The sequence below is a fragment of the Sus scrofa genome, chromosome 9 (assembly GCF_000003025.6).
Source record: "Sus scrofa isolate TJ Tabasco breed Duroc chromosome 9, Sscrofa11.1, whole genome shotgun sequence".
In the NCBI taxonomy this organism is placed as follows: Eukaryota; Metazoa; Chordata; class Mammalia; order Artiodactyla; family Suidae; genus Sus; species Sus scrofa.
Window position 1 is genome coordinate 72,143,018 of NC_010451.4, and position 26,802 is coordinate 72,169,819.

General features: G+C 34.4%; 1 protein-coding gene and 1 long non-coding RNA gene across 9 annotated transcripts in view; one reads left to right on the top strand and one right to left on the bottom strand.

Annotated features, from left to right (window-relative positions):
• The window catches only part of LOC102158687, an 81,552-nt gene extending 63,289 nt beyond the window's left edge, over positions 1 to 18,263 (top strand). The window contains exon 3 of the long non-coding RNA XR_002347031.1: positions 18,163 to 18,263. This is a non-coding gene — a long non-coding RNA (uncharacterized LOC102158687). The remainder of the gene's footprint in view (positions 1 to 18,162) is intronic.
• The window catches only part of KRIT1 (KRIT1, ankyrin repeat containing), a 41,123-nt gene continuing 14,955 nt past the window's right edge, over positions 635 to 26,802 (bottom strand). For 5 of the 8 annotated variants that reach the window (XM_021102376.1, XM_021102374.1, XM_021102373.1 and 2 more), the window contains 9 exons: positions 20,946 to 21,102; positions 20,157 to 20,264; positions 18,146 to 18,302; positions 17,303 to 17,454; positions 11,083 to 11,249; positions 10,368 to 10,455; positions 9,435 to 9,641; positions 2,621 to 2,737; positions 1,828 to 2,306 (listed from right to left, as the gene is read on the bottom strand). In XM_021102376.1, the coding sequence (XP_020958035.1) occupies positions 2,238 to 2,306; positions 2,621 to 2,737; positions 9,435 to 9,641; positions 10,368 to 10,455; positions 11,083 to 11,249; positions 17,303 to 17,454; positions 18,146 to 18,302; positions 20,157 to 20,264; positions 20,946 to 21,102 (1,222 nt within the window). In that variant the 3' untranslated portion in view covers positions 1,828 to 2,237. Of the gene's footprint in view, positions 2,307 to 2,620; positions 2,738 to 9,434; positions 9,642 to 10,367; positions 10,456 to 11,082; positions 11,250 to 17,302; positions 17,455 to 18,145; positions 18,303 to 20,156; positions 20,265 to 20,945; positions 21,103 to 26,802 lie in introns of all 8 variants that reach the window. The other 3 variants (XM_021102370.1, XM_021102371.1, XM_021102375.1) reach the window with 2 other exon arrangements.

The following is a 26,802-nucleotide window of genomic DNA, read 5'->3' on the forward strand; positions in this document are numbered from 1 at the left end:
TGATTTGCTGGTTGCTCTCTGACGTTATAAGTGTGTTATTTGCTCATATAATTGAGTTAATGGCATTATTATATGATCCTATAACAACTAAAGCATTTGGTTTGCTCTGGCAAAGACTTGCTTTAAAAGCAATTGCCTAGGATAAATATTATTTTTAACTGTACAATTTTCTTCCACTTTTACAGTAATATTGGAAAACTATTATTTTTTCCCCTGCTGAATTGCAGCACATGTGGTTTACCTAGGCAAGAGGGGAAACTATATCACTAAAGCACTGCAAATGAGAAAGTAGAGGCAGTGGGCTCATCCTTGGATTGTCCTCTATGTGGGATCATCAGGTCAAGGGGAGAAAACACTGTCCAGATGGCTTTACCAAAAGATTTAACCAATTTTCAGTACCACCCAGAATATATTTTCATATGTTGTCTTAGTCCTGTACCATCATTGCTTTTTATTAATGTAATAAGTTGTTTTATTATTTCATACAGTTTGAACTCTTTTAATAAGGTTGTTTTGCATTTTTGTTAGCAAAGATTACTATTTTCCCTCTTTTTAAAGTTGTCTGTATTTCTGAGCAGGTAACCTATAACTGTCTTTGACCAGTCACTGTTCAAATTTGAGTAATGACTTAGAGTTCCATTAAATCTACATATATTTTTTGTAAGTTATCAGCACTTATATAGCAAGTTGTGATTCTGTAAAGTACTTTAAAATTTTTAAAATTTATGTGCAGGGAGTTCCCATGTAGCTCATAAGGTTAAGAACCCAACATAGTGTCCATGATGATGCATGCTGGCTCCCTGGCCTTGCTCAGTGGGTTAAGGATCTGGCACTGCCATTAAGCTGTGGTGCAGGTGGCAGATGTGGCTCAGATCTGGTGTTGCCATGGCTCTGATGGTTCTCATTTGACCCCCAGCTTGGGAACCTCCATGTGCCACAGGTGTGGCCTTAAAAAGGAAAAAAAAAGCATGAGACAGAAATTGAGGCTAAAGTTTTAGGTTTAGGAGTCAACAGGGTATTTGGTAGCAGTTGAGGCTATTGAGCACTGTCTATGGAGAGTTGAAAGTGCTAAGCACAGAATTAAAAGAAAAATCTGCTTTCTCATTAAACTTAACTACATAATTTTAATAAAGCTCAGCAGACCACTATTAAAGATATGCAGAAGTCAATGGGAAGAGTAGATGATGATACAAAAATATCATCTGCAATTGGTAGAATAATTTTAAATATGACTGTTCTATCTCTGAACTTAGAAGACATCAATCTGTAAGTTTGGAAAGACTAATTCCTAAGCTTTTTAAATAGCAGATTAATAAAGTTAGCACCTAACATGACATCAGTACTCTCCTAAATATAACAACCAGGTATTTGGTGATCTACTTCATATAATGTAAAGGTAATATAAATACATCATTGCGCCACCTCATAAAAATACAGGTTCTGAATAAATGTAACTACTAATATCCAGGGATTATTGTATGTATGTGCTTGTATGCCAGACAGTTTTGTATAATTTACTTAACTTTAATAATCTAAATTCATACTGGGTTTAGAATTATTTCAACAGAAAACAAATTAAAACTTAAGAAAATATTCCCAGGCCCTGCTGATTCCAAGAGAGTGAATGAACTTGTCTAGAATGAGCCCCTGAAATTCTTATTTTTAAAGAGGCACACACGTAATTAGAATGCAGGGCGTTCGAGAACTACAGCACTTTGAGAAATACTAGCTGATACTAGATAAACATTCTAACTACGTCTTTTAAAAACATTGTTGAGAAATGTTCATAGGTTATGAAAAAAACATTTTAAGTAACAGTGTTATATATGCTTTAAGTAGAAAACAATTTTATTCAAATCATGTTGACTTTAAATTTTGAAATGACACACAAAGTCATAGCAAAGCTACATTTTAATTTCATCACATTCCACTCTAAATTCTTTACATTTACCAAAAATAACTTTTTATAAGTCTACTATTTTGTCTAATATTATACAGGCTATCAGTCTATACCTTTTTGTGTGTTTCTCTTAAAAACTAATTAGCTTATGTGGATATTATATAAAACTAACTGGTATCTTACACACCAAACATAAGTACAGATTCTGTACAATGTAGTAGTATACATATATATTACAAGAGACTAAATGCCTTGTTAAATGTAAGTTGAAGAAATCTTTCACGGAAAAAAATCTACATTACAAAATGTGGTGGCTTAGGTATCAGTTGCTTTCCTCTCATGAATTCCTTTCAGTTGGCATTAACTGTCCATTTAGCTTCATTAGTAGTTTTACCACAAGGCTGGCCTACAAAGTAAAATATATTTAGACAATAAATATGAAATATGTAAGAATGTGTAATTGACACACATGGGAGTGGAAAGATAGTTCTTTATCTGTTTGAAAAGGAACTTTTCATTGTTATAAGACTACAATAAATTATTCAGGTAAGTTTCTAGCTTTGCTTAGGAAAGGCTGCCTTTTTACCTTGGTTTTAAATGTGTTAATTTCATGTTAGTGGTTTCCCTTGAAGTAAAATGGATTGTCATTTGTAAAAAAGAAATAACTTTATTAATATAGTAAAGTTTATTACTAGAAGTCCAGAATCATTAAGTACTTACCTGTTTTGTATGTACAATAAAGCTCATTTTATTTTCCATACTATGGATCTGAAAACAAGTATCAGCATCTCCCAACTGCCACATAAAACAACCATACTTAAGACTGATGAGTAAAGCCTGAAACATAATTAGAAATTGTTATATACTGAAATAGTTATCAAACAACACCTATCTTCTCTTACTCTCTATCCTTATCTAGCCAGGTCTAAACACAATGGTTTTGAATGTTAAAATAAAACTTTGTTCAAAGTATCCACACTAACTTCACACAGCCTGCAGGAGAGAGCCACATACATGGTAAACTCTCAGGAGACTGCCCTGAACAATGATATTTTTTATATAAGAATGACGAAAAAATTTAGGTGCCCATTCTGTGCTATGTTTGTGTAGCTAATGGACACACACACACATACTTTACACCAAGTATTATTCAGCCATGAGAAATAAGGAAATCCTATTATTTGCAACAACATGAATAGAACTTAAGGGCATTATGCTAAGTGAAATAAGTCAGACAAAGAAAAACAAATACCATAGGCTATCACAAAAATGTGGAATCTAAAAAAGCCAAACTCAGAAACAGAGAGTAGAATGGTGGTTAACAGGGGCTGGCGGGTAGAGGGAATCAAAGCATATGTTGGTTCTTGCAAGTAGCACCAATTTTCAGTTACAAGATGAAGACGTTCTGAGGACCTAATGTGAGGCGTGGTGATTACAGTTAGTAATAGCAATACTGTACTATAGGCTTGAAAGTTGCTAAGAGAGTACACCTTAAATGTTCTCACCAAAAAGAAAAAAAACTGTAATTATGTGATGTGATAGAGGTGTTAGCTAATGCTATGGTGGTAATCATTTTGAAATATATTAAATGTATCAAATCAACACATTGTACACCTTAAACTTACCCAATGAAGTGGGGAAAAAAGATATCCATTCTATCAGTAACTATCAGGAAAATTAAGTGTACTATAAGTTTTTACTTTCTGTATGTTAAAAACTATTCCTTTTACTTTATTCAATTACCTTTTGAATATTCATAAAGTAATTTCATATCTGAGATTTACTGTAATAGTGGTAACATATTGACTTAGGCAATTTCATCTCACTGGACAAAAGTACACTAATATATTTACTGTAAATATAACCATAATTTAAAAAATTAGTAATATACTCTTTATATATTCAACAGAACCATTAAACAAACTAGACTACTCTATTCCTACACTTTCTAACATAATGTTATGTTTAAAAGGAATCCAATATAGCCTTTTGATTATTGAAAAAATAATTATCTCCTAGCAGTAACTTATATTTTCTTACCCTAAAAATATATTCTTTGTATATACATATACAAAGAAAGAGTTCATGCCATACTTTTTAGAAACATTACCTCTATATGACTAGCAGTTCTGTTTTTTTTAATGGAAATATTTATATTTAATAGGCAAGCAAATACTTTTCCAGTGAAGAATTAAAATAACAACACAGATCAAATGCTCCCCTGAAAGAGCAGCACTATTCAGGCAATGATGTGTGATGAGCAGTTCTTAACATAATGGTTGTAAGTCATAAACTAAGGATGTACCAGAGAGGTAATAGCTTAGGACATTTTGAAAGTGAGGTTCTCTAAGGAAAATAGCATTATTAATTTCTATGAGTATATACCATGTATAATGGGAATATAATAACATCTTAAAAATAACTAACTTATAAAACCTATCTTATAGACAGGATCTGCTAAAATAGCTATTTAACAAAGTACACATTGAAACACAGAGTAAAGATATCATAATACATTAAACTGCCTATCTTTTGGATCAGTCACTTGAAATTTGTTGCAGGAAATAACCTAATATGGCCTCTAAAGTTTAATATACAGAAAAAAAACCCTGTGGTACAGTAACTCCTCAATCACATGTATGTCAAATGACCAACAAAAGCACTGAAACCATAAGTTAAAAATAAAGATTTTGTTGCTAAAGGACAATGTGCAGGAAGAATTTTTTTTTTTTTTTTTTGTCTTTTTGCTATTTCTTTGGGCCGCTCCCACGGCATATGGAGGTTCCCAGGCTAGGGGTCTTATCGGAGCTGTAGCCTCTGGCCTACGCCAGAGCCACAGCAACGCGGGATCCGAGCCGCGTCTGCAACCTACACCACAGCTCACGGCAACGCCGGATCATTAACCCACTGAGCAAGGGCAGGGACCGAACCCGCAACCTCATGGTTCCTAGTGGGATTCGTTAACCACTGCGCCACGACGGGAACTCCAGGAAGAATTTTTGAGAAATCTGCAATAATGAAAACAGCTGAGTAGAGCTGAAGAGATCCAGAGTCCACATGGTTTTTTTGAGAGATCTGCTTTAGAAGGAAAAGGTAGGGAGTTCCCGCTGTGGCGCAGTGGTTAACGAATCCGACTGGGAACCATGAGGTTGCGGGTTCGGTCCCTGCGCTTGCTCAGTGGGTTAACGATCTGGCGTTGCCGTGAGCTGTGGTATAGGTTGCAGACGCGGCTCAGATCCTGTGTTGCTGTGGCTCTGGCGTAGGCCGGTGGCTACAGCTCCGATTAGACCCCTAGCCTGGGAACCTCCATATGCCGCGGAAGCGGCCCAAAGAAATAGCAAAAAGACAAAAAAAAAAAAAAAAAAAAAAAAAAGAAGGAAAAGGTAGCTCTAATTAGGAGATAAAACCTACAAAGGGCAAGGTGCTTAGCAAGGGAAGTCAAAAAGGACAAGGGAAATGGCAGAGATAGTTAAGATCAGAAAAAGGAAACCACAGAAGTCAGAAGTAGCACTTAGCCAACCAGGACAGACAGGAGAAGTAGTGATAATCTATTGCCTGGAAGTAGCAGTGGTATTACTAAGACTGAAGATACAGCAACAAGTATAGTTCAGTTCTCAAGATAGCAATGCTCTCACCACAGAAACAGTGAACTATATAACGTAGCACATGTTATCTATTCAATAGTGTCTACATTTTATATAGACAGAAAGTCTCTGATGAGCATATAAAATTGGTTGAGAAGTTCCTGTCATGGCTCAGTGGTTAATGAATTTGACTAGGAACCATGAGGTTGTGGGTTCAGTCCCTGGCCTCACTCAGTGGGTTATGGATCCGGAGTTGCTGTGAGCTGTGGTGTAAGTTGCAGACGCAGCTTGGATCCCGAGTTGCTGCAGCTGTGGTGTAGGCGGGTGGCTGCAGCTTGGATTAGACCCCTACCCTGGGAACCCCCATACGCCATGGGTGCGGACCTAGAAAAGACAAAAAACAAAAAACAAAAACCCAAAGATAAAATTAGTTGAGCTTTATTTCTGATAGGCAACTGTCATTACTCCAAAGAAAAACAAAATATAGAAGTAGATTTCAAAAAAAAAAAAACCCCACAACAGCTGTATTCTATGTCTTTTCCTGAGATTTAATCTAGGAGACTAATCCCATGTAGTTTTAAATGAAAATGAAAGTATTTTTGCAGATGAAGATGTTTATTTAAGCAAGCTTGTCAAATTCAACCCTAGCAGATCTTGGTCTATCTAAGACAACTGAGAACAAGCTGACTGTTCCCATCTTTGATGGTTTGAAAATGTAATTATGTTAAATAATTTTTATTGGTGCCATAAATTTATCAGCAGCTTATAGAATACCAGGTAATGATTATGTGGACAGAAAACATCATTACTCTTGGCTTCAATCACTTTTTAATATATCCAATGACAGCATTTCTATTTATATCTCTAGAAATTGAACATCTTATCCAGAAAAAGCAGATTCTTAATAATATTATCCTCTGCTTGCTTCTGCTATCTCATTCAACTTCTGGACTAGAATAGTATTCATAATATGAAATGTTATATTACTGAACCATCATTTGACTTTGTAAAACTTTATACTGTTGCCTAAACTTGGACTGCTACCAAAAGTCAAACATAAAGTACAGTTTAGAGAAAAGGCTCAGTGTTACACCCACAACATCATCATCCAGTTCAATGAAGAAGAATTTGCAGATATAAGTATAAAATCCTCTGAAATAGCATTGGAAAAATGTCTTGATATTTCAAGGGGGAATTTCTCCTTTATTTCCTTTAGCAAACTTAGTGCAACAGGAATAGAAAAAGTAGTTACAAGCTAATAAGAAGCAGCTTATTTTGTGTGAGTAGTCTAAAGGGAAAATAAGTAAGTGACTCAAAAGCATACTGGTATCAGAGACCTTAAAAAATCAAGCTCTAAGTCAACTGCTGAAGTCACTGCCTCCTCTGTCCTATGTCCCTAAGTATTCTTTACCTCCATTCCCAGGCATATCTAACAGCATGATAAAATAACTGTTGCCCATAACGATGATCCTGAATTATCATGAAATGACTAAACTAAAATTGGGATACGTTCAGAAGTTAAATGATAACATAATAAAGACTTAGCAAAATGATACAAGTAAAAATTAGGTTTATGATGAAATTTCCTAATCTAAAATACTTTTTTAAATGCATAAGCTTAGTTATTACATTATCTGATTTAGAAATAGTCTTTTTTTAATTAAAAAAAAAATTTTGGCCATGCCCATGGCGTGCAGAAGTTCCCAGGCCAAAGATTGACCTGTACTATAGCAGTGACCCAAGCCATAGCAGTGACAATGCCAGATCCTGTAATCACTAGGCCACTAGGGAACTCTGGAAATGTTCTATTTTTGACAAATATGAATGAACAAAATAGATTTTTATTTGCTTTCTGTTACTAACTAGAAAGCTGTTAATCCTGTGAAATGTGTTAAACATGCTAAAATAATTGATAACCCCATACACACACACACACACACATATTTTTTTGTTTGTTTTTTCTAGGGCCACTCCTGTGGCATATGGAGGTTCCCAGGCTAGGGGTCCAATCAGAGCTGTAGCTGCCGGCCTACACTACAGCTCACAGCAACACTGGATCTTTAACCCACTGAGCAAGGCCAGGGATCAACCCCGCAACCTCATGGTTCCTAGTCGGATTCATTAACTACTGAGCCACAATGGGAACTCCCCCATATTTATATTAAGTGACTTTAAGTAGAGAAAGGAAGTGGAGTTCCTACTGTGGCACCAACAAGGATCGGCAGCATGTCTGCAGCACCAGGATGCACGTTCAATCCCAGCTTTGTACAGTGGGTTAAGGATCCCATGTTGCCACATCTGTAGTATAGGTCACAATTGTGGCTCTGATCTGATCCCTGGGCTGGGAACTCCATATGCCATTGGGCAGCCAAAAAAAAAACAACAAAAAATAAGAGCACAGTACAGTAATAAGCCTCTGGTTGAAAAGCACTTAAGTTGGGGCAGCTGGATCAAGATGATGGAATAGAAAAGGTCTAACAGGTATTCACAATCCCATCCATTCACACCTAAAGTGCTCCCTGCCCCTAAATTGTGCTTGTAACCAATTCTAATTTTCAAAATATCCACTGTATCAGCTATTATATATCCTTTTTTAAATCTGTATTTTCCATTTAAATTTAATTGATTTTAATTGATTTTTTAAATAGGTAATACAATCACAGTTTAAAAAAAATTTTAATTGCAAAATGCTATTTAGTAAAGTCTCCCTCCCACTCTTATTCCCAGTTACATGGTTCCCCTTCTCTAATGTCTTTAAGAGATTTTTTTATGAATATAAAAGCAACAAGTATTTATGTAAATATAGTCTTTATTTCCTCCCATTTTTTGAGGTATAACTGACATAACATTATACTAGTTTCAGCTATACAACATAATGATTCAATATTTGTATGTATTGCATAGCATCACAATAAATATTGTTAACATTTGTCAACATAGTTACAAAATTTTTTTCTTGAGATGAGGAATTTTAAGATTTATTAGCAACTTTCAAATACACAATACAGCATAATTTTTTTTTCTTTTTTGGCCACACCCATGGAATATGGAAGTTCCTGGGCTAGGGACTGAATCCGAGCCACAGCTGCAGCCTATACCACAGCTGTAGCAACACTGGATCCTTAACCCAGTGCACCATGGCAGGAACTCCTGCACTGTAGTACTATTAACTTTGGTCACCATGCTCTATGCTACATCCCCATGATTTATTTAGTTCACAGCTGGAAGTTTGTACCTTTTAACCCCTTCAGCCATTTCACCTATCTCCCAACACCCTGCCTTTGGCAACCATACAGCCTGTTCTTTGTATCTATGAGATTGTTTTCATTTTTTTTTAAGATTCCACATTATAAATGAGATCATACAGTACTTGTCTTTGACTTATTTCACTATGCATAATGCCCTCAAGATCCATCCATATTGTTGCATTTGACAAGCCTTCATTCTTTTTAATGGCCCAGTAATATTCCATTGCATATATACACACCACAATTTTCTTTATCCATTCATCCACTGATGGACACTTAAGTTGTTTCCATATACTGGCCATTGTAAATAATGTTGTAATGAATATGAAGATGCATACATCTCTTTGTGTGTTTTTCTTTTCTTTGTATAAATACTCATTTCCACCCATTTTTATGTGAATGGTAGCATATTACATATGGTTCAGCACCAAATATATCTTAAGAGACCATTCTACACAAAAAGATTCATTCCTTTATATGGCTGCAAGCTATTTCAATGTACAAATGTACCATAATTAATATGTTAACTCCTTATTGACAATCATTTCACTTTCACCCCCCATCCTTTCCTATTATAAACAAACTTACGATGACTAGTCTTGTATTTATGCTATTTCTAGAGTTTTCATGTAAGCTAGTACTGTTATTTTAGATATTATATAATGTCAGTGGTCAAAAACAGCTGAAAAGCTGAAACTCTACCTTAGTTTCCATGTTGAGGAGATGAAGTCCTTTTATATTCACACCTACATACACAGGGATGACTTTATGGTTACTAGGGCTGGCCTTTGTAAATATCTGTCCTGTGAAAAAAGCTGCTCCATATGTAGGGATTTCCCAACAATTCTGTAAGAACATACGCTGAAGGTGATGCATTTCTTTACTGATACCTTCACTTGTACTAAGATTCTAAAAACAAATAAGTAAAATAAAGAGATATGAAAGCACAGTGTACCTTTGATAATCCAAATAGGTCAACTAAGCAGTGTCTAAAATCAAGGCTACCCCAAAGAAGAGAAAATTGTATGACATTATCCCAAGAGCAGATTTTCTTTTGTGGTTATATTTAAAAAATGAAGAAATATCAAGGTCTACAAATATTGTTTATCTATTCTACTACATTTTTTAAGTGCCTTATGGGTAGAGATAGGATATTTTTATTTTTTATTTTTTATTTTGTTGTCTTTCTTAGGGCTGCACCCGCAGCATATGGAGGTTCCCAGGCTAGGGGTCTATTTGGAGCTGTAGCCGCTGGCCTACACCACAGCCACAGCAATGCCAGATCCTTAACACACTGAGCAAGGCCAAGGATCAAACCCACATCCTTATGGATACTAGTTGGGTTCGTTAACCACTTGAGCCACAATGGGATCTCCAAGAGAGGATATTATTTCATGTTTTTAAAATCTCTAGCCCTTACCACAGTATCCAGCATACAGAAGGTATTCAGTAAAAGGTTCTGAACAGGACATTATTAAAAATATCTTGCTACATTCCCTTCCAGGCATGTGAATTAGAATATCATTTTTTAATTTCAGGAATATAAATTTAATACACCTATGTTTAAAACATTAATAATACTAATGACATTTCAACTAGGCTATAAAACACCTTTATTTCTATTTAACAGCTTACCTTGTATTCATGAAGTATTCTATTTGTCCAGTGAGGTGCCTTACTTTTCAATTTGGTAATAGGTACAATGGATTTTAGATTTTCTTCACTGAAAACAAATATGCCAACATCTTTTAAATAAATCATCTTTAGTAGCTAAAGTAATATAATCATTTAGATATAAAATGACTTTAATGTGATTTTTAAACTGAAAAACACTATATTGCAAAATATCAGGGAACTCTAAACATTAAGCAAAAAGTCACAATTCTAATATTGCTCAATTTAGAGAAAAGCTTCTTTCAATAACCACAAAATATTTTTGAATATTGAAAACTATAATAAACAATCTTTAGATGTGCTAAAACCTCAGTGTTTTTTTCTCATGAAACGTAAACTAGTTTTTGTGGTGGGATTCTGAAATGCATCTGCCTTATAATATTTTTTTCTACTACTTATCCAAATGAATTTTAGTGAACTTATTTAAACTTATAGTAAAGAAAAAGTTAGCAAGTATAAGGCCTATCAAACTATATTTAAATATAAGAAAAATAACTTTGGAGAGAGTATAACTTAAAGAATGCTCTACCAAAGTTGTTCTTTTTCTTCATTCCGTGCCTTATATTAATTCCAAACCAATGTCTAAATATTTCTTAATAATGTAATATTTCTAAACTTTCTTGGTTAAACTGAATCTTGGGTGAGCCCAAGAACACAAACTGTTTTAAATACTTACTTTAGGAAACCTTGCTTGTGTTTTTTACTCTCATAATTTCCATAAACTATTTGCAACAGCAGACTTGCCAATGTTATCAGTTTAGCATCAGGAGCTGTATAAAAGCCCTTCAATAAATTATATCTGGCTTCATCAAAAAGAATGAGAATAGCTAGTGGGTCTTCAATCTTAAAAGAAAAAGTAGAATTTGGTTATTAGGCCATACTTTCCTGTTACAAATGTATAACTTGACACTATATAATATGAAAAAGCAAAAGCTATTTAATTGCTTATGAGCTATTACTGCTTTGGAGCAGAGGTTGACAATTTTTTACAATTAAAGTCCAGATAGTAATATTTTAAGCTTTGCGAGTCATACAGGCTCTATTAGAGCTACTCAGCTCTGGTACTGTAACACAAAAGTAGCCATAGGCAATACACCAACAAATGCATGGCAGAGTTCTACTAAAACTTTTTATACTGATACTGAAATTTGAATTTCATAAAATGTTCACATGACATGAAATAACATTCTTTTGAATTTTTTTCAACCATTAATAGCTTGCAGGATATACAAAAATAGGCAATAGCCCAGATTCGGCAATAGGCTATAGTTTGCTAACTTCTGATTTATAGTCTAATAAAATTATCATCAGTTTATGGATAATTCTAACACAATTTTACTCAAACTCTTCATATTCCTTATACTTTTTTCTATAATCTATGCTTCATACAATATAGGAGTGAACCTCAAAAAAGATAAAAGGAAATGTGTCAATTCCCCGAAGGATACATGAAGTTTGAAAAGAGCTTAACATTTTTTATTTGACCAAAAAATACTTTGCACTTTGAAGTAACACTAAAAGAGAGAATAAGTTTTAAGTTTCAAAAACTTTAAAATTTCACTTTATCTGATAAGTTTTGTTTTTTTGGTTTTTTTTTTTGTTTGTTTTGCCTTTTTAGGGCCACACCTGCAGCATATGGAAGTTCCCGAGGTAGGGGGTGATACAGAGCTATAGCTGCCAGCCTACACCACAGCCACATCAACACTGGATCTGAGCCACATCTGTGACTGATGCTGCGGCTTATGGCAATGCTGGATCCTTAACCCACAGAACGAGGCCAGGTATTGAACCTGCATCTCATGGATACTAGTCGGGTTCTTAAATCACTGAACTACAATGGGAACTCCTTCATCTGGTAAGATTAACAAAGATTGAAAAATGCTAGCTTACAGAATACTTGGAAATAATTATCAACTACAGAGTTTCTAAATGAAAACTTAGAAGTATTTCCAAGTATGATTCAAAATGACCCAAATCTCTTAGGTAAAAAAAATTGTCATACTAAAATGATATAATACTTAATATTTAAAAAACTGAAACAATTTCATGAGGAAAAAGATAAGGGATTTGCTCAAGATTAAAAGAGAGTTAAGAGATAACAATCAAATGGAAAGTATGCATCTTGACTAGATCTTTCAGTTGGGAGTTATAAGAGACTTTGAAAAACTGGGGGGAAATATGAATATGAGTCTGATATTAGATCTTATAATGGAAATATTCTTTCAGTTAGGTTGAAAGGGTACTGTAGTATAGAGATACATCCTTGTTCTTAGAAACTGCATGTTATAAAATATATAGAGATGGATTGCCATGACGTCTGCAACTCAATTTTAAATAATTCACACAGAAAAGAATGATGAAGTAAATACAGTAAAACGTTAAAATTAATAAATTTAATGAATGACATACGGTGTGAATTTTATTACTTTTTCAACTTTTCTAAGGATTTTTAATTACTCAAGATAAAATCTTGGGAAAAAAAGAAGAAAAATATTTTTGTATTAAAAATCAACTTTCACTATGAATAGTTTCAGCAGAGGACAGTTATATTCCTAATAGTGTTTTCAGTGAGTATTAGTCAACAATTCTTTTTAAATGAAAGCAGGCTCGTTTCATCCTAAAAGAATAATCCTAATAAAAAAATGCAATTCTTCTATTTTTCAGATGGTACAAATAGGAATTCTTTCCTTCCTTCCTTTTTTTTTTTTTTTGCCTTTTAGGGCCACACCTGCAGCATATGTAAGTTCCCAGGCTAGGGGTAAAAAAGGAGCTACAGGTGCCAGCATACACCACAGCTCCATCTGCAACCTACACCGAAGCTCATGGTAACGGCAGATCCCTAACCCCAACCCACTGGGTGGGGCCAGGGATCAAATGCATGTCCTCATGGATACAAGTCAGGTTCACTACTGCTGAGCCACAACGGGAACACTGGAATTTCTTATTTACACAATGAATAAAAAAACAAAACCACTTTACCAGACAATCATGGTATTCTGATTCACCTAAATACTCATTAATCCTTGCTTCTTTTTCACTTGAGTTTATATTATTTATAATATAGTATGCAATTAACTTAATTTCCAAGTATTATCATTATTCTTTCTCTGCCAATCACTTTAAAATTTACTTAGGTGAAGAAAGACAGGCTGAGCATACTTCGATTATTTGTAGATTTCATAGATCTAATACATTTTAAGCACTGTGTAACAAAATCTGCCATTTTAACTATTTTTAAGTGTATAATTTAGTGGCATTAGTTATATTTGAAATGTTGTGAGGCATCACCACTACTTCTATTATTTTTTATCATCCAAACTGAAACTCTCTAACCATTAAGTCATTCTGTCTCCCCATCACACTTGCGGTAACCACTAGTATACTGTTTATGAATTTGCCTGCTGTATTTATTTAAAATAAGTAGAATCATACAGTATTTGTTCATTTGTGTCTAGCTTATTTCACGTAGCATGTTTTCATGGTTCATCCATCTTACAGTATATACAGAGCTTCATTCATAGGCTGAATACCATTCCATTGTGTGCATATACTACATTGTCTTTATCCACTTATCTCTTGATAAACACTTAGCTATTTCCACCTTTTTGGTTACTGTGAATAATGTTGTTATGAATGTTGGAATACAGGTAATCTGTTTGAATACTTATTTTCTTTAAGTATTTACCTAGGAGTTGAATTGTTGGATCATTCGGCAATTCTATGTTTAGTTTTCGGAAGAACCACTCAATTCTTTTCCACAGAGGGTGCATCACTTTACATTCCTATCTGCAATGTACAAGGGTTCCAATTTCTCTACCTACTCATCAACACTCATCATTTTCCTTTATAAATTTTTTTTATTATAGCTATCCTTCTAATAGGTGTGAAGTAGTTGTCCTTGACTTTTGATTTGCATTTCCTTAATGACTAATGATGTTGAGCATCTTCTCATGTGCTTATTGGCCACTTGTATATTTTTACTGGAGAAATGTTAAGTCCTTTACCTAATTTAACTGGATTGTCTTTTTGTTGAGTTGTAGAAGTTCTTTTTATGTTCTGCATAATAAACACTTATCAGATATTTCAGATACCTGATTTGCAAATATTGTAATATTCTGTTCCATTCTTGTAGGTTGCCTTTTTCTTTTTTTCTTTCTTTCTTTTTTTTTTCTTTTGGTCTTTTTGGGGCTGCACTTGCAGCCTATGGAAGTTCCCAGGCCAGGGGTCTAATCAGAGCTGCAGCTGCCGGCCTATGCCAGAGCCACAGCAATGCCAGATTCGAGGCACATCTACGAGTTACACCTCAGCTCATGGCAACGCTGGATCCTTAACCCACTGAGCGAGGCCAGGGAAAAAACCCACAACCTCATGGTTCCTAGTCGGATTTGTTTCCACTGTGCCACGACAGGAACTCCCAATTTAATGCTTTTGAATGTGAATTTACAATTGTCCCAGCATCATCTGTTGAAGAGACTATTCTTTCTTCATGGGATGTACTTAATATCCTTGACAAAAAGCAGTTGGCATGGATATGTGGGTTTATTTCAGGACTCTCAAATCTGTTCCACTGGTCTATGTCTATCCTTATACCAACTCCATATTATTTGAAATACTGCAGCTTTGTAGTAAGAAATTGGGAAATGTGAATCCATCAATGTTATTCTTCTTTTTCAATAATGTTTTGGTTATTCAAGGCCCTTTGCAATGAATTTGGGGATTGTCCTTCCTCTTTCTGTAAAAAAGACCGTTGTCAGGGAATTGTGTTGAATTGGTAGATCACTTTGCTTTTATTGATGTTTTAACAATATTAAGTCTTATCCTTGAACACGGGATGTCTTTCCAGTTACTAAGGTCTTCTTTAATTTCTTTCAGCAATGTTTTTATAGTTTTTGGTATACAAGTCTTGCAATTCTGTTATATTTATCCCTAGGTATTTTATTCTTTTAGAAGCTATTTTAATGGATTTCTTAATTTTGTTTTTTGGAGTGTTTCTTGCTGGTGTATACAAATAACCAATTTTTGTGCATTGAGCTTGTACCCTGCAATTTTGCTGAATCTATTTATTACCTCTAGTAGCTTTTGTGTATATTTTTTGGTATTTCCTATATATAGGATCATGTCATTGTGATCAACAATTTTACATTTTCCTTTACAATGTTGATGCCTTTTTCTTTTTTTACTTCCCTTCCTTTCATTTCGTTTGGGGAGAATGGGTTGTGGCTAATTGCATTGGTTAGAACTTCTTGTCTTAGGAGTTCCATCATGGCACAGCGGAAACGAATCCAACTAGGAATCATGAGGTTGCGGGTTCAATCCCTGGCCTTGCTCAATGAGTTAAGGATCTGGCATTGCCATGAGCTGTGGTATAGGTTGGTGGTATAGGTTGCAGATGCAGCTCGGATCCTGCATTGCTGTGGCTGTGGTGTAGGCTGGCAGCTGTCGCAATGATTCGACCCCTAACCTGGAACTTCCAATATGCCACAAGTGCAGCCCTAAAAAGCCAAAAAAAAAAAAAATTCTTTCTTTATGTTAAACAGCAGTGGGAAAGCAAGCATCCTTGTCTTGTTCCTGATCTCAGACAGAAAGCTTTCAGTCTTTCACATGAGTTTTTCATAAACACCATTTATTATATTGAGGAAGTTCCCCTCTGTTCCTAGTTTCCTGAGTTTTATCATGAAAAGGTGTGAGTTTTTGCCAAATGCCTTTTCTACCTTTAGTTTGACAATATTAGAGGGACAATATGAATAGTCAAGCATAAAACATTTACCAAGTTTGTACAAAGTCACTGAAATTTTCATTTGCTAAATTTGCTTAACCTTGTCTAATACTTCCTTAAAGAATAAGGAAATGCATTATGTATTTTTTTCTTTAGCAAATTTATGAGACCTTGGAACCTGTCATTTCTCCCCAGTTTTCACATCTACCACTGTGTTGATCCTATCATCTAGTTGAAACTGTAATTTATCTCTCTTAGGTTTCTTCCTTGTCTATTCATCCTTCAGATGGCATTATATCACGTTTACAGTAATTCAAATCTAAACATACTAGTTTGGGACAGACCTTTTCTATCAAATGAAATTCCATTCTTATCCTTTACTATATATATAGTTCTCTGTTAAGTCAAGAAAAGTTACTTATTGGAGTTTCCATCATGGCACAGTGTAAACAAATCTGACTAGGAACTATGAGGTTGTGGGTTAAATCCCTGGCCTTGCTCAGTGGGTTAAGGATCTGGCGGTGCCGTGAGCTGTGGTATAGGTCACAGACATGGCTTGAAGGCTCGGATCTGACATTGCTATGGCAGTAGAGTAGGCTGGCAGCTGTAGCTCCAATTGGACCCCAGCCTGGGGACCTCCATATGCCACAAGTGTGGCCCTAATAAGCAAAAAAAAAAAAACCCAACACAAAAAAAGAAAAAAAGTTGCTTATTAACTTTGAGGATAACTTTTTAATGTCCTCTTTTTAAATATAATCTTCTCTATCCAGAATGTTTTTTCTGTTCTCTCCCTACACCAGTGTATCTCTTTGCTCCTTTGAAATTTATACAATCGATTAGCCCTTTATTAAGTTTGACACTGTACTCCCTTTCTAACTACTCTAAAATTTTTTTCTGTATAAGCTGTCTCCCATATGGTTGGTAATTCTCTCTAGGATGGATTCTCTATTTCTTTTGTATTCTAAGAAAGTACATGTAGAAATGGAAAAACCCACCAGGGGCTTGGTAAGCAGACAGACTCAAACTCTAGCACTAACAATTGGGATATGAGGATTAAACAGAAAAACAGAAAAAAACCCTCCTGTATAGGACGAGCACAATTTTTGCCTCTACTGCTTATAATAGGAACTCAGTAGATCCTGTACATTTAAATGACTGTAAATAAGATTTCTAAGCAAACCTTTTTCTCAATTTCCAAAGGAAGTCTCACATCTCTTCTTAGGAAAAGCTGTGGTGTTTCCCTTTGGGGATCCAAATTAGTCAATTCAGCAAGAATTTCTGGCCAGTCACGAACATGTTGCAGTGGTTTATGATAAGGCTTGAGCTGAAGGCCTGAAAAACATCTTTCCTTTTTATAAATGACAATGTAAAAATGAACCGATTTTATCAATGCATAGTAACTTTGTATTAAACTAAACTAAGTACACTAAGTATTGAACACACACAGATTATAGGCCTAAATTTAATATAATACTGACTTTAATTGATGTTACTACCCAATTTGAGGGTAACCACTTTTTTAAGAATGTAAGGAGTTCCCACCAGGGTGCAGTGGGTTAAGAATCCAACTGTAGCAGCTCGGATTGCTGCAGAGGCGCAGGTTTGATCCCCGACCTGGCTCAGTGGGTTAAAGGATCTAGTATTGCAGCAGATGTGACAGAGGTTACAGCTATGGCTCGGACTCGATCCATGGACCCAGGAACTTCCATATGCCATTATGCAGCCAAAAAGAAAAAAAGAAAAAGAACATCTGTATTATTTTGAAATGAGATAAGCACTGAAAATAAGGCAAGTTGGATGAGTACTACATTCAGTGGCACTCAAATCACATTCCATTGCCAAAGAAAAAATAGTTTGGTGCTTATCTGTTTCAGTAGTCTGAATACAATTTATATAAACTAGAAAAACACTGTATCACTTGAAAATGTAAAAGTCAGTAATAATCGATGCTATACTTAAATTTACCAACCCACTCTCAAAAAAGAATAATTACATTTATACAACAGAATACCAAGTTTCTTACTTAGATTTTCTGAACAGATCCAGATAGTGAAATACTGCTGTGTTTCTTGAGAGAGACGCATTCCTTCCATTATCTGCTGCACTGTGGTGTTATTTCCATGCTTCAGTTCAACAGAACGGTAAGATCCATCCATTCTGTATATCCTAACTTTTTCATACTAGGACAAAGAATGATAATAAATTATGCAACCTGGTTAGAAATTATACATCCCAGTCCAACAAAATGCTTTAATTTCAACTTCATCTGCTTTGTTATAGATTTGTAACATGGAAATTATCAGAAAAACTGCTTCAAGTAAGACTCTTCCACTAATGTGTTTTAAAATTTTACTTTCATTATTTATATTTTCTAACATGTTTTCCTCTGAATATTCATTCTATGGTCAAACAAGTTTCAGAAACCAAGGCAAATTATTTCTAAAAAAAAAATTCAACTTCAGAATCTTCTGAGAGGATATTTTAAAGCCATTAATGTACAACATAAATATCAAATGGAGATATAGATTTGGTTAACTAAATCTGGTGTTAAGTCAAGTATTTCATGAGTTTGGTGGGCCACAAATTATAATGTAGAAATATGTACCACCAATAATTTTTCCGAAGAGGAATGTGTGATAGAAGACTTTATACGTTAAAGTTATGGACCAATGGACCTTGAGCCAATTTCTTTCCTCCAGTCAGAAAATCCCAGAAAAAAGTGCTATTTTCAGTACATTTTTATTGTTATGGGAAGTAACTGATGTTTCCAAACAACTTCCAGGACAGTTCATTTTAGATAAAAGTACCTAATTCCTCTTATCTTATACATTCAGATATAAAAATTATGAGAAATAAAAATGTTTTAATTATACAATTAGAAAATAAATTGTACCCCCTGTGGTGCAATGGGATCAACAGTGCCTCTGAGACACAGGTTCAGTCCCTGGCCAGGAAGTGGGTTAAGATTCAGTGTTGCCTCAGCTGTGGTGTAAGTCACAACTGTGGCTTGCATCTGATCCCTAACCTGGGAACTTCATATGCTGTGGGGTGGCCAAAATATAAATAAATAAATTTATTTTAAAACTGGAATGAAGTATATAACAGAAGGGTACCTTTTACTCCCTGTACCTATTTCCTTGTCTTTGTCCTGTGTTCATCGAATAGTGTTTTGACAAAAATGTATATGAATGTGTGAGTAATTTTCCTTAAAGGCAGAGATTATGTGTATATTCTTTATCACTTATCACTTTCAGCATTTCATGGTGTTAAATTTATAGAAATACTCAGCAAATACTTATTGTCTGTGAATGGAAATTTCTGGAAAAGCTCAGACATACAGGTGATACCTATTGGTATCAAACTTTTACCAGTTGGTATAAATCCTTTCATCTGGTTTGCAAATTTTGAAACGATTTTTAAATTGATAATAGTTTTATCATCACTATAATTTTTAGGTATAACTGAATTCTTTTCTAATTGCTAATTCTTCTCTATCTTAATGTCGCTGCTAATTATTTTGGACATAAGTAAATGGAAAGACCAGGTTGAAGTGGCAGAATAAAAAAGCTGGGAAATCTCCTATTTTAACCCATTCACTCTCTTGAGGAGAAAAATGAATCTGTAACAGATAAGTAACTTGCTGAAACTATATTACTAAATGATATATAATATCATTATTTACAAATATAAAGTATTGCTTAGAAGGCCTAAGTAGAGAAATATGCTTCAATGAATAGATTATAATTTGTAACTGGCATATCAAGTATAGAGATTACAATGCAATTGCAGTTAATTTTAAGTGACTCAAAGATTTATTTATACTACAAGTTTTATTTTGATATGGAAGAATAAATGTCCAAATATTAGGGATGATAACAAATTTAATGCATCTGAACTCTAACTATGAGGTTTATAAAAGCAGTAAAGAAGCCATCCATACATTTATCCTACTACTCTGCCAAAGATCCTCAAATTACTTATCAATTTAAATATGATATTTGGCTCTAACTAGTATTTATGAAGGTAATTCTTACTGGTTTGTTAATGGCTTCCTTCAACAATTTTGCAGCATCTTCCCAATTATTTTGTTTGTTTTCTTCACAGATATTTAAAGGAGATCGTCCTTGTTGATCTGTTATATGCTAGAAATGTGGGGGAAAAGAAGAGGTTAAAGAAAAAAGGCATTACAAATACGCAAATAAGGAAAATATCATTCAAAGTTTCATAAAAAAGACTACTGTCATGTATTAAGTCAATATTAACCATGCTTAGTACGTGCTCTACCTAAAATAAACATGAACTGACGGTTGAGAGATGCAAAGCATTAATCAATGTAATTATTTTTTTAAAGTTCTGAGTAAAGCAACAACAAAGGTTTTGTTAAAGCTATTATTTTTCCCTTTACAAAATACTTATTATTACAAATTCAAAAAATGATAGCAAATCTGTTTCCTCATTAAAGATATTTTTGAGGAAATACACTATAAATTGAGAAGAGGTTAAATTTTATGTACATTCTGGAGATGAATGACTATGATGTTGTAAAACAATGTAAATGTACTTAATGCCACTGATCTATACATCTATAAATGGCTAAAATGGTAAATTTTATCAGGTATACTTTACTACAATTTTTAAAATTATACACAAAAGCAAGGTTTATACATAAATATTACTTATTCTGTATAGTAAGTTAAATTTGTTTTTATTTTTCAGCTGACCTCTTAAGTGAACAACTGAACATTTTAGTGTCATTACTTGTTATTCACTGTGTGAAAAAGAAAGGAAGGAAGGAAGGGAGAAAATTGTAGAAAACAACTTACTCTGTCAACTTCTGGATGGTTTAGGAGAATCTGTACTATTTCAGCATGTCCTCCTCCAGCAGCAAAATGAAGAGGAGAACTAAGTTGTCCATTTAAAAGGTTTGGATTGCACTTTCCTTTCTCTAACAATATGCGTGTTGCTTCAACTTTTCCATACCTATTAAAAAAAAAAAAAAAACCTAAAAAGTTATCTGAAATGTTTTGAAAATCCAAATATTAGACAATATCTCAAAGCAATACAAGATTTTTCTAAGCCAGAGAACAAGGAATGAAGACACTGATGTTTTCAGTGCTTAGGGATTTCTTATGAATTATTCTGATTCAATTCAACTGTTTCTATTTCTGATCAACTGGGAGAAAATATAATCTCAAATATAAGACAGAAGCAGATGATAGAGAACCACTGCACACAAAATTTAAAAATTATAAATTAGGGATATAAAATTTTTAGTCAAAATATGTTCAGAAGCAGAAAGTTAACTCATAAATTTAATAATGCTTTTTACTTAGGCCTGCCTTTGATTTACAAAATAGGCCCAAAGACATAATTCTACATGTAGCTGTTGTATTGAGCAATGTGGAGACAAAGGTATGTTAAGATACGTGGTCTCTGCTTGAGTAAAGGCTTATAATGTAATCAGAGAGGAAAACAAAAACATGGAATAAGTTACATAATGCTTTAAAATTTAAGTAATAACAGTTTAAGATAACAATCAAAATAAGGTACTTTATATTTGTCAAATCATAACAGTTTAAAATTAATGCTTTAAAAGTGTTGGAAAAGGAAGACAAGATTTCAGTCTAAAATGGTCTTAAAAAGTGTTTTGATAGAAGAACAATTTGAACTGGATTTTAAAGAGGAAGAAACTGAAGAGATGCTAAAGAGAGGTAAAATATTCTGGGTAGCCAAGAAAATAAGCAAGCAAAGCTAGGACCAAGAAGAGAAGAAACAGCATGTGTCAGACACAGTGAGTCCACCACTTGGTTAAGAAGACTTATAAATGCTATAAGATGAAGCAATGGTGGAAAGGTAATTCACTGTTTGGAAATAAATGGGTAGAAGAGGAAAGGAAATGTGTTTTTATACATGGTACATTTGAGGGGAAAATAGCACATCTTTACAACTGCTCTGATTTGCTGTCAACTTTCCTTTCTTCCCCTTCACATACCCTGTGGTTTTCCTATGCCCTGAAACTGCCACTTGTATCCTAACCTTCTTATTCATGTGACATTTTGCTCATGTTCTTTGCTTTTCTTGAGAGGTCCTTCGCCACTACCAACGATTTTGTTCACGTTAAGATCTATTATTTCTCTGAAATAGTTTAAAATCTACCACCTCTCTAGTCTCACTACATTTGTACAGTTTTACTCTTTCTTAAAATCTCACTTTAACTACTTTCATCCTTGTGTATATACATTTCTATCAGCCTGGAAGTTCCTTGAGAGTGGTGTCTTTGCCTTCTCCAGACTGCCTTATTCATTAAAAAAAAAAAGTGTGACTAAACTGTTCAGTTGGCAATTGAAAATGCAGACTTGGTACACAGGAGGAAGGCAAAGGCTTGAGATATTTATCTGAGAATATGCAAATTCATCCAACTGAAAAGACTTACTGTTAAGGCTGGGAGAATAGATGAAATCTTTCTGAGAGAATTTTGAGAAAGATGAACATCTTAGAACAATGAAATGCCTCTTTTAAAAACAATCTTTTAGGACAGGAAAAGATACTAAGGGAACAATTCAAGAAGTAACAATAAAAATAATTAATATAAACATACATTTTGTCTGACACTTTAAAGTTTTCGAGGTACTTCCTTACATAATTACTTAGTATAATCTTCGGCAACTTATGAGGCAGGCAGAGAGATTTATAATGCACAAAAATGAAGTTACTAGTAAAGTAACTTGCCCAAGGTCTCATGGGTACTAGCCAGTTAGAATCCAGTTTTCTGTATCTTAGTATAGCAGTTTCCATACTATAACATATGCTTGGGTCACAGAACAGAGGTCAGTATTTCAATAATAATGATAACGTAACAATTATATCTTGCATTTGTACTGACCTGCATTATAGCTCCATTATAGCTGCCCTTTCAACTTCAATTTGTTCTCAGATCAAAGATTTGGCCAACAGTATTAAGTGGGGCAGAGCAGGAAAAGGAAAATGTTAAGAAGGTTCATGAAGAGTCAAAAAGAGAAAGCAGTTATGTATGGCCCACTTAGCAACTATAAAGAGAACGAGAGAAACAGGATAGTGGCCGAAAGAGGCAGCAGGTTCAAATTAAGGTTCTTTTTCAAGGAGGGAGAAGACCCATGTATGTTTGAAAACAGCAAGAAAGAAAATGCAGAAAAGGAGTAAGTGAATTTAATGGGGAAGAAAAAGGATTTTTACTTGCATACCTTATGATACAGGAGAGAGATGGGAATAAAAAATGATGATTAGAAGTGGAGAAGGAGGACATTTCTGATGGCTTCAACTTTCTTTGAAAACAGAGGGTGTAGAACTAGCTGATGAGAGTGGAGAAAGAAAGCAGTGGGAGTTGAAGCTCTTAACAGTAGAAGGATTTAGAATATCTTACAGGGGAGGACCAAAAGGCTAGCAGGATGAAAGAAACAAAAAGAATAGACAGCTGGCTACAGTGAAGGCTCAAAGGATAGCAGATGGAATAATTCGTAAGGAGCCAAATCATAGTTCTAAAACACTCTCTAGCAATGACATGAAACTGGAAAGTACTATCGGAGAGAAAAGACACTGATTTGAGAGAGGTGAGAAATTATGGGATGTCAGCAAAACATTTACTGAATGGTTGATAAGTTACCCATTTGGGGAGAAAGCCAATTTATATAGTAGTTGAAAATGGTGATTCTGGTAAAGTTTTTAGACACTTGTCATCAATATATGAGAATTTTTAAAGCTTGGAGTAATCCTGAGGTGATTTAATTAAATGGCCCTCAAAGAGTGATCCAGGAAAGCATCAAGATCTTGACATCTTTTCAGGGTGTCTTCTAGGTCAAACATACTTTCATTCTTGTTTTTCGTAAGTGTACGGTGGAGTTTTCTAGAAGCTACATGACATGTAAATCACAATGAATTAAAGGCAGAATCAGATGTGAGAATCCAACTGTCTATGAGGTTAGAGAATAAAGAGATGCAAGAATGCAAAACAATGCTATTTTTCTCATTAATTTTTTATTTTGGAAAATAAGGTATACTTCATAAAATTTTGTTATTTGTTAATATTTGTTTACTGTTATTTTAAAATGAATTAAATGCTTAAAATATTTTTCAGTTTTAACTTCTAATATAATAAATAACACTAGATGTAATTCACATGAAACAAAGCTCATTGGGATCCTGTAATTTTGAAGAGTGAAGAGGAATCCCGAAACAAAAGTTTGGGAACCACTGATCTAATAAAATCCCTCATTTTAAAGATGAGAAAATAGACCAAGAAGGCTAAAACATCTTGTGTAAGTTTATAAAGAAAGGTCCTAAATCCCAGTCCCTTGATGAGACAGCCCAACATCCCCCTTTTTAATCCTTAGGCCAATCAGTGAATAAGAGTACATCTCTAATTTACATTCTTTACTGAAGAGTTAAATCAGTCTACATTCAAATTCACATCAATCAAATGATCTATCTTATTAAAAGTACTGACTGCATGGTTGACCCATACTATTCCTGGTGTATTAAACTTGGTTATTATTTCCAGCTAACAAACTAATTTTATTGAAGGATAAAACTCTTCTTTGATGTATTATAGTAATAAGATTTTTCCAACTAAAAATACAAAACAGATCAATGAATTTCAGATTTAGATATCAAATGTTAAAATTTTTACAATACTTTAATAATGGCCAACAATTTTGAGTGCTTATTACTGTCAGGCACCCTTCCATGCATTTATTTGCATTTTCTCCTTTAATGTTAAGAAAGGCACTATAATTAAGCTCATCTTTTGGAAAAAGAAACATATTCCTTAGAGACGTTACGTAATTTGCTAAAGGCCATACTTTTAGGAACTAAAAGTTTTAGTTGGGACTGAAACCTAGGTACATTCCAAAGCACATTAAATCCTATACCATACTTCTGTTTTTATGTAATAGGTAGTAGAAATAGTACTGTCCTTCATTTTGGGGGGCTGTGCCTGTGGCGTGTGGAAGTTCCCAGGCCAGGGACTGAATGCAAACCAAGCCACAGTAGCAACAACGCCAAATCCTTAACTGCTAGATGACCAGGGAACTCCTCCCATTCTTTTAATAAGAAAAAAATAACCCCCTGCCACAAAAAGGGCAACAATACAGGCTAATATAAATTTGGGATTCCTAGGCTAAAACTCACTGCCTCTGCCTTTCCCAAGCCCACAGTATACTTTCTTGGGGTCAGAACTATATTCTCTATCTCTGTTTGTTTGGCTCCAGGAAAAGCATATGATTTCTTCTGAGACTGTTGCTGCTAGCAGTATTTACCAGTAATCTGAAGAAACAACTATAAGTTCAATTAAAGAAGATTTCGGGTAACTCTTTCCAAATCTGAGTATAAAAATTCCCTGTAATGGGGAAACAATTAAGAATACACTTATAGGAGTTCCCATCGTGGCGCAGTGGTTAACGAACCCGACTAGGAACCATGAGGTTGCGGGTTCGGTCCCTGCCCTTGCTCAGTGGGTTAACGATCCGGCGTTGCCGTGAGCTGTGGTGTAGGTTGCAGATGCGGCTTGGATCCCACGCTGCTGTGGCTCTGGCGTAGGCCGGTGGCTACAGCTCCGATTCGACCCCTAGCCTGGGAACCTCCATATGCCGTGAGAGCGGCCCAAGAAAATGGCAAAAAGACAAAAAAAAAAAAAAAAAAAAAAAAAAAAAAGAATACACTTATAAAGGAACATATTTTTAAGGAAACAAAAATATTTAAGAGCACATTTATTTAATAAAGGAGCATATTTTCAAGGAAATGCATATTTTTAATGAAGAAAATATATATTAAAAGCACCTATATTTAGCTATTTGATCACAAATATTGGAATCACTAAAATCAAAAGAATTGCAACTAGAAATAATCTAATTAATGTATTTTACATATAGATAAATAAACTAAGATGCAAAGAGGTAAAGTAACTTGCCTAATGTCATGCAGCTAAAAAGTTGTGGATATTTATCAGGAAGTAAATAACGTAAGCAATTCTTAAACTAGCCAAAAAAGCTCACTTTATATAATAAAGTAAAAGCAACATCCCCATAAGAAATAATGGTAAACAACTTTATTACATCATTTTTAGAGGATGGGCTATAGCAAAGTTAACTAGTACTATGAACACAAATTTAAGATCCCAGCCCAGGCTGAAGGGAAAAGTTATTATGTGAGAAGAGTAGGACAGCAAGAACTACAATGGGCAACTAGTGGAAAAGGCTAACCTCAATCTAGTGAGCTAATTCGTCTCATCTTTAAAAAGAAAAAAAAAAAAAGGCTTTAATTCTAATGAACACTTTTGGGTGTTTCCTGATACCACAGTTTCCCAAAGAACTAAAAGGCTACTTTTCTAACATGATGCAAGGTCAAATCCTTAGTAGCTAACACATGTAAATTTTATAATAAGGATAAACAAACATAACACAACTCCAGTAGAAAGCAATAGAAACTGCAAGGGTAAATAAGGGACCATGTGCCGTGCGATGCACTTGCTAGTCACTAACTAGCCTACTGCATGACCTTGGGATGTCTGAAAGCACTAATGATATCTCTCCTATGAGGCAGACCCTGTAAATTGAACAATGTGGTACATACACAGTAATCAAAGATTACTAAAGAGAAAGCTCATAAAGCAAACAACATAGAAGAAAAAAGTTACTAGAATGGGAACAG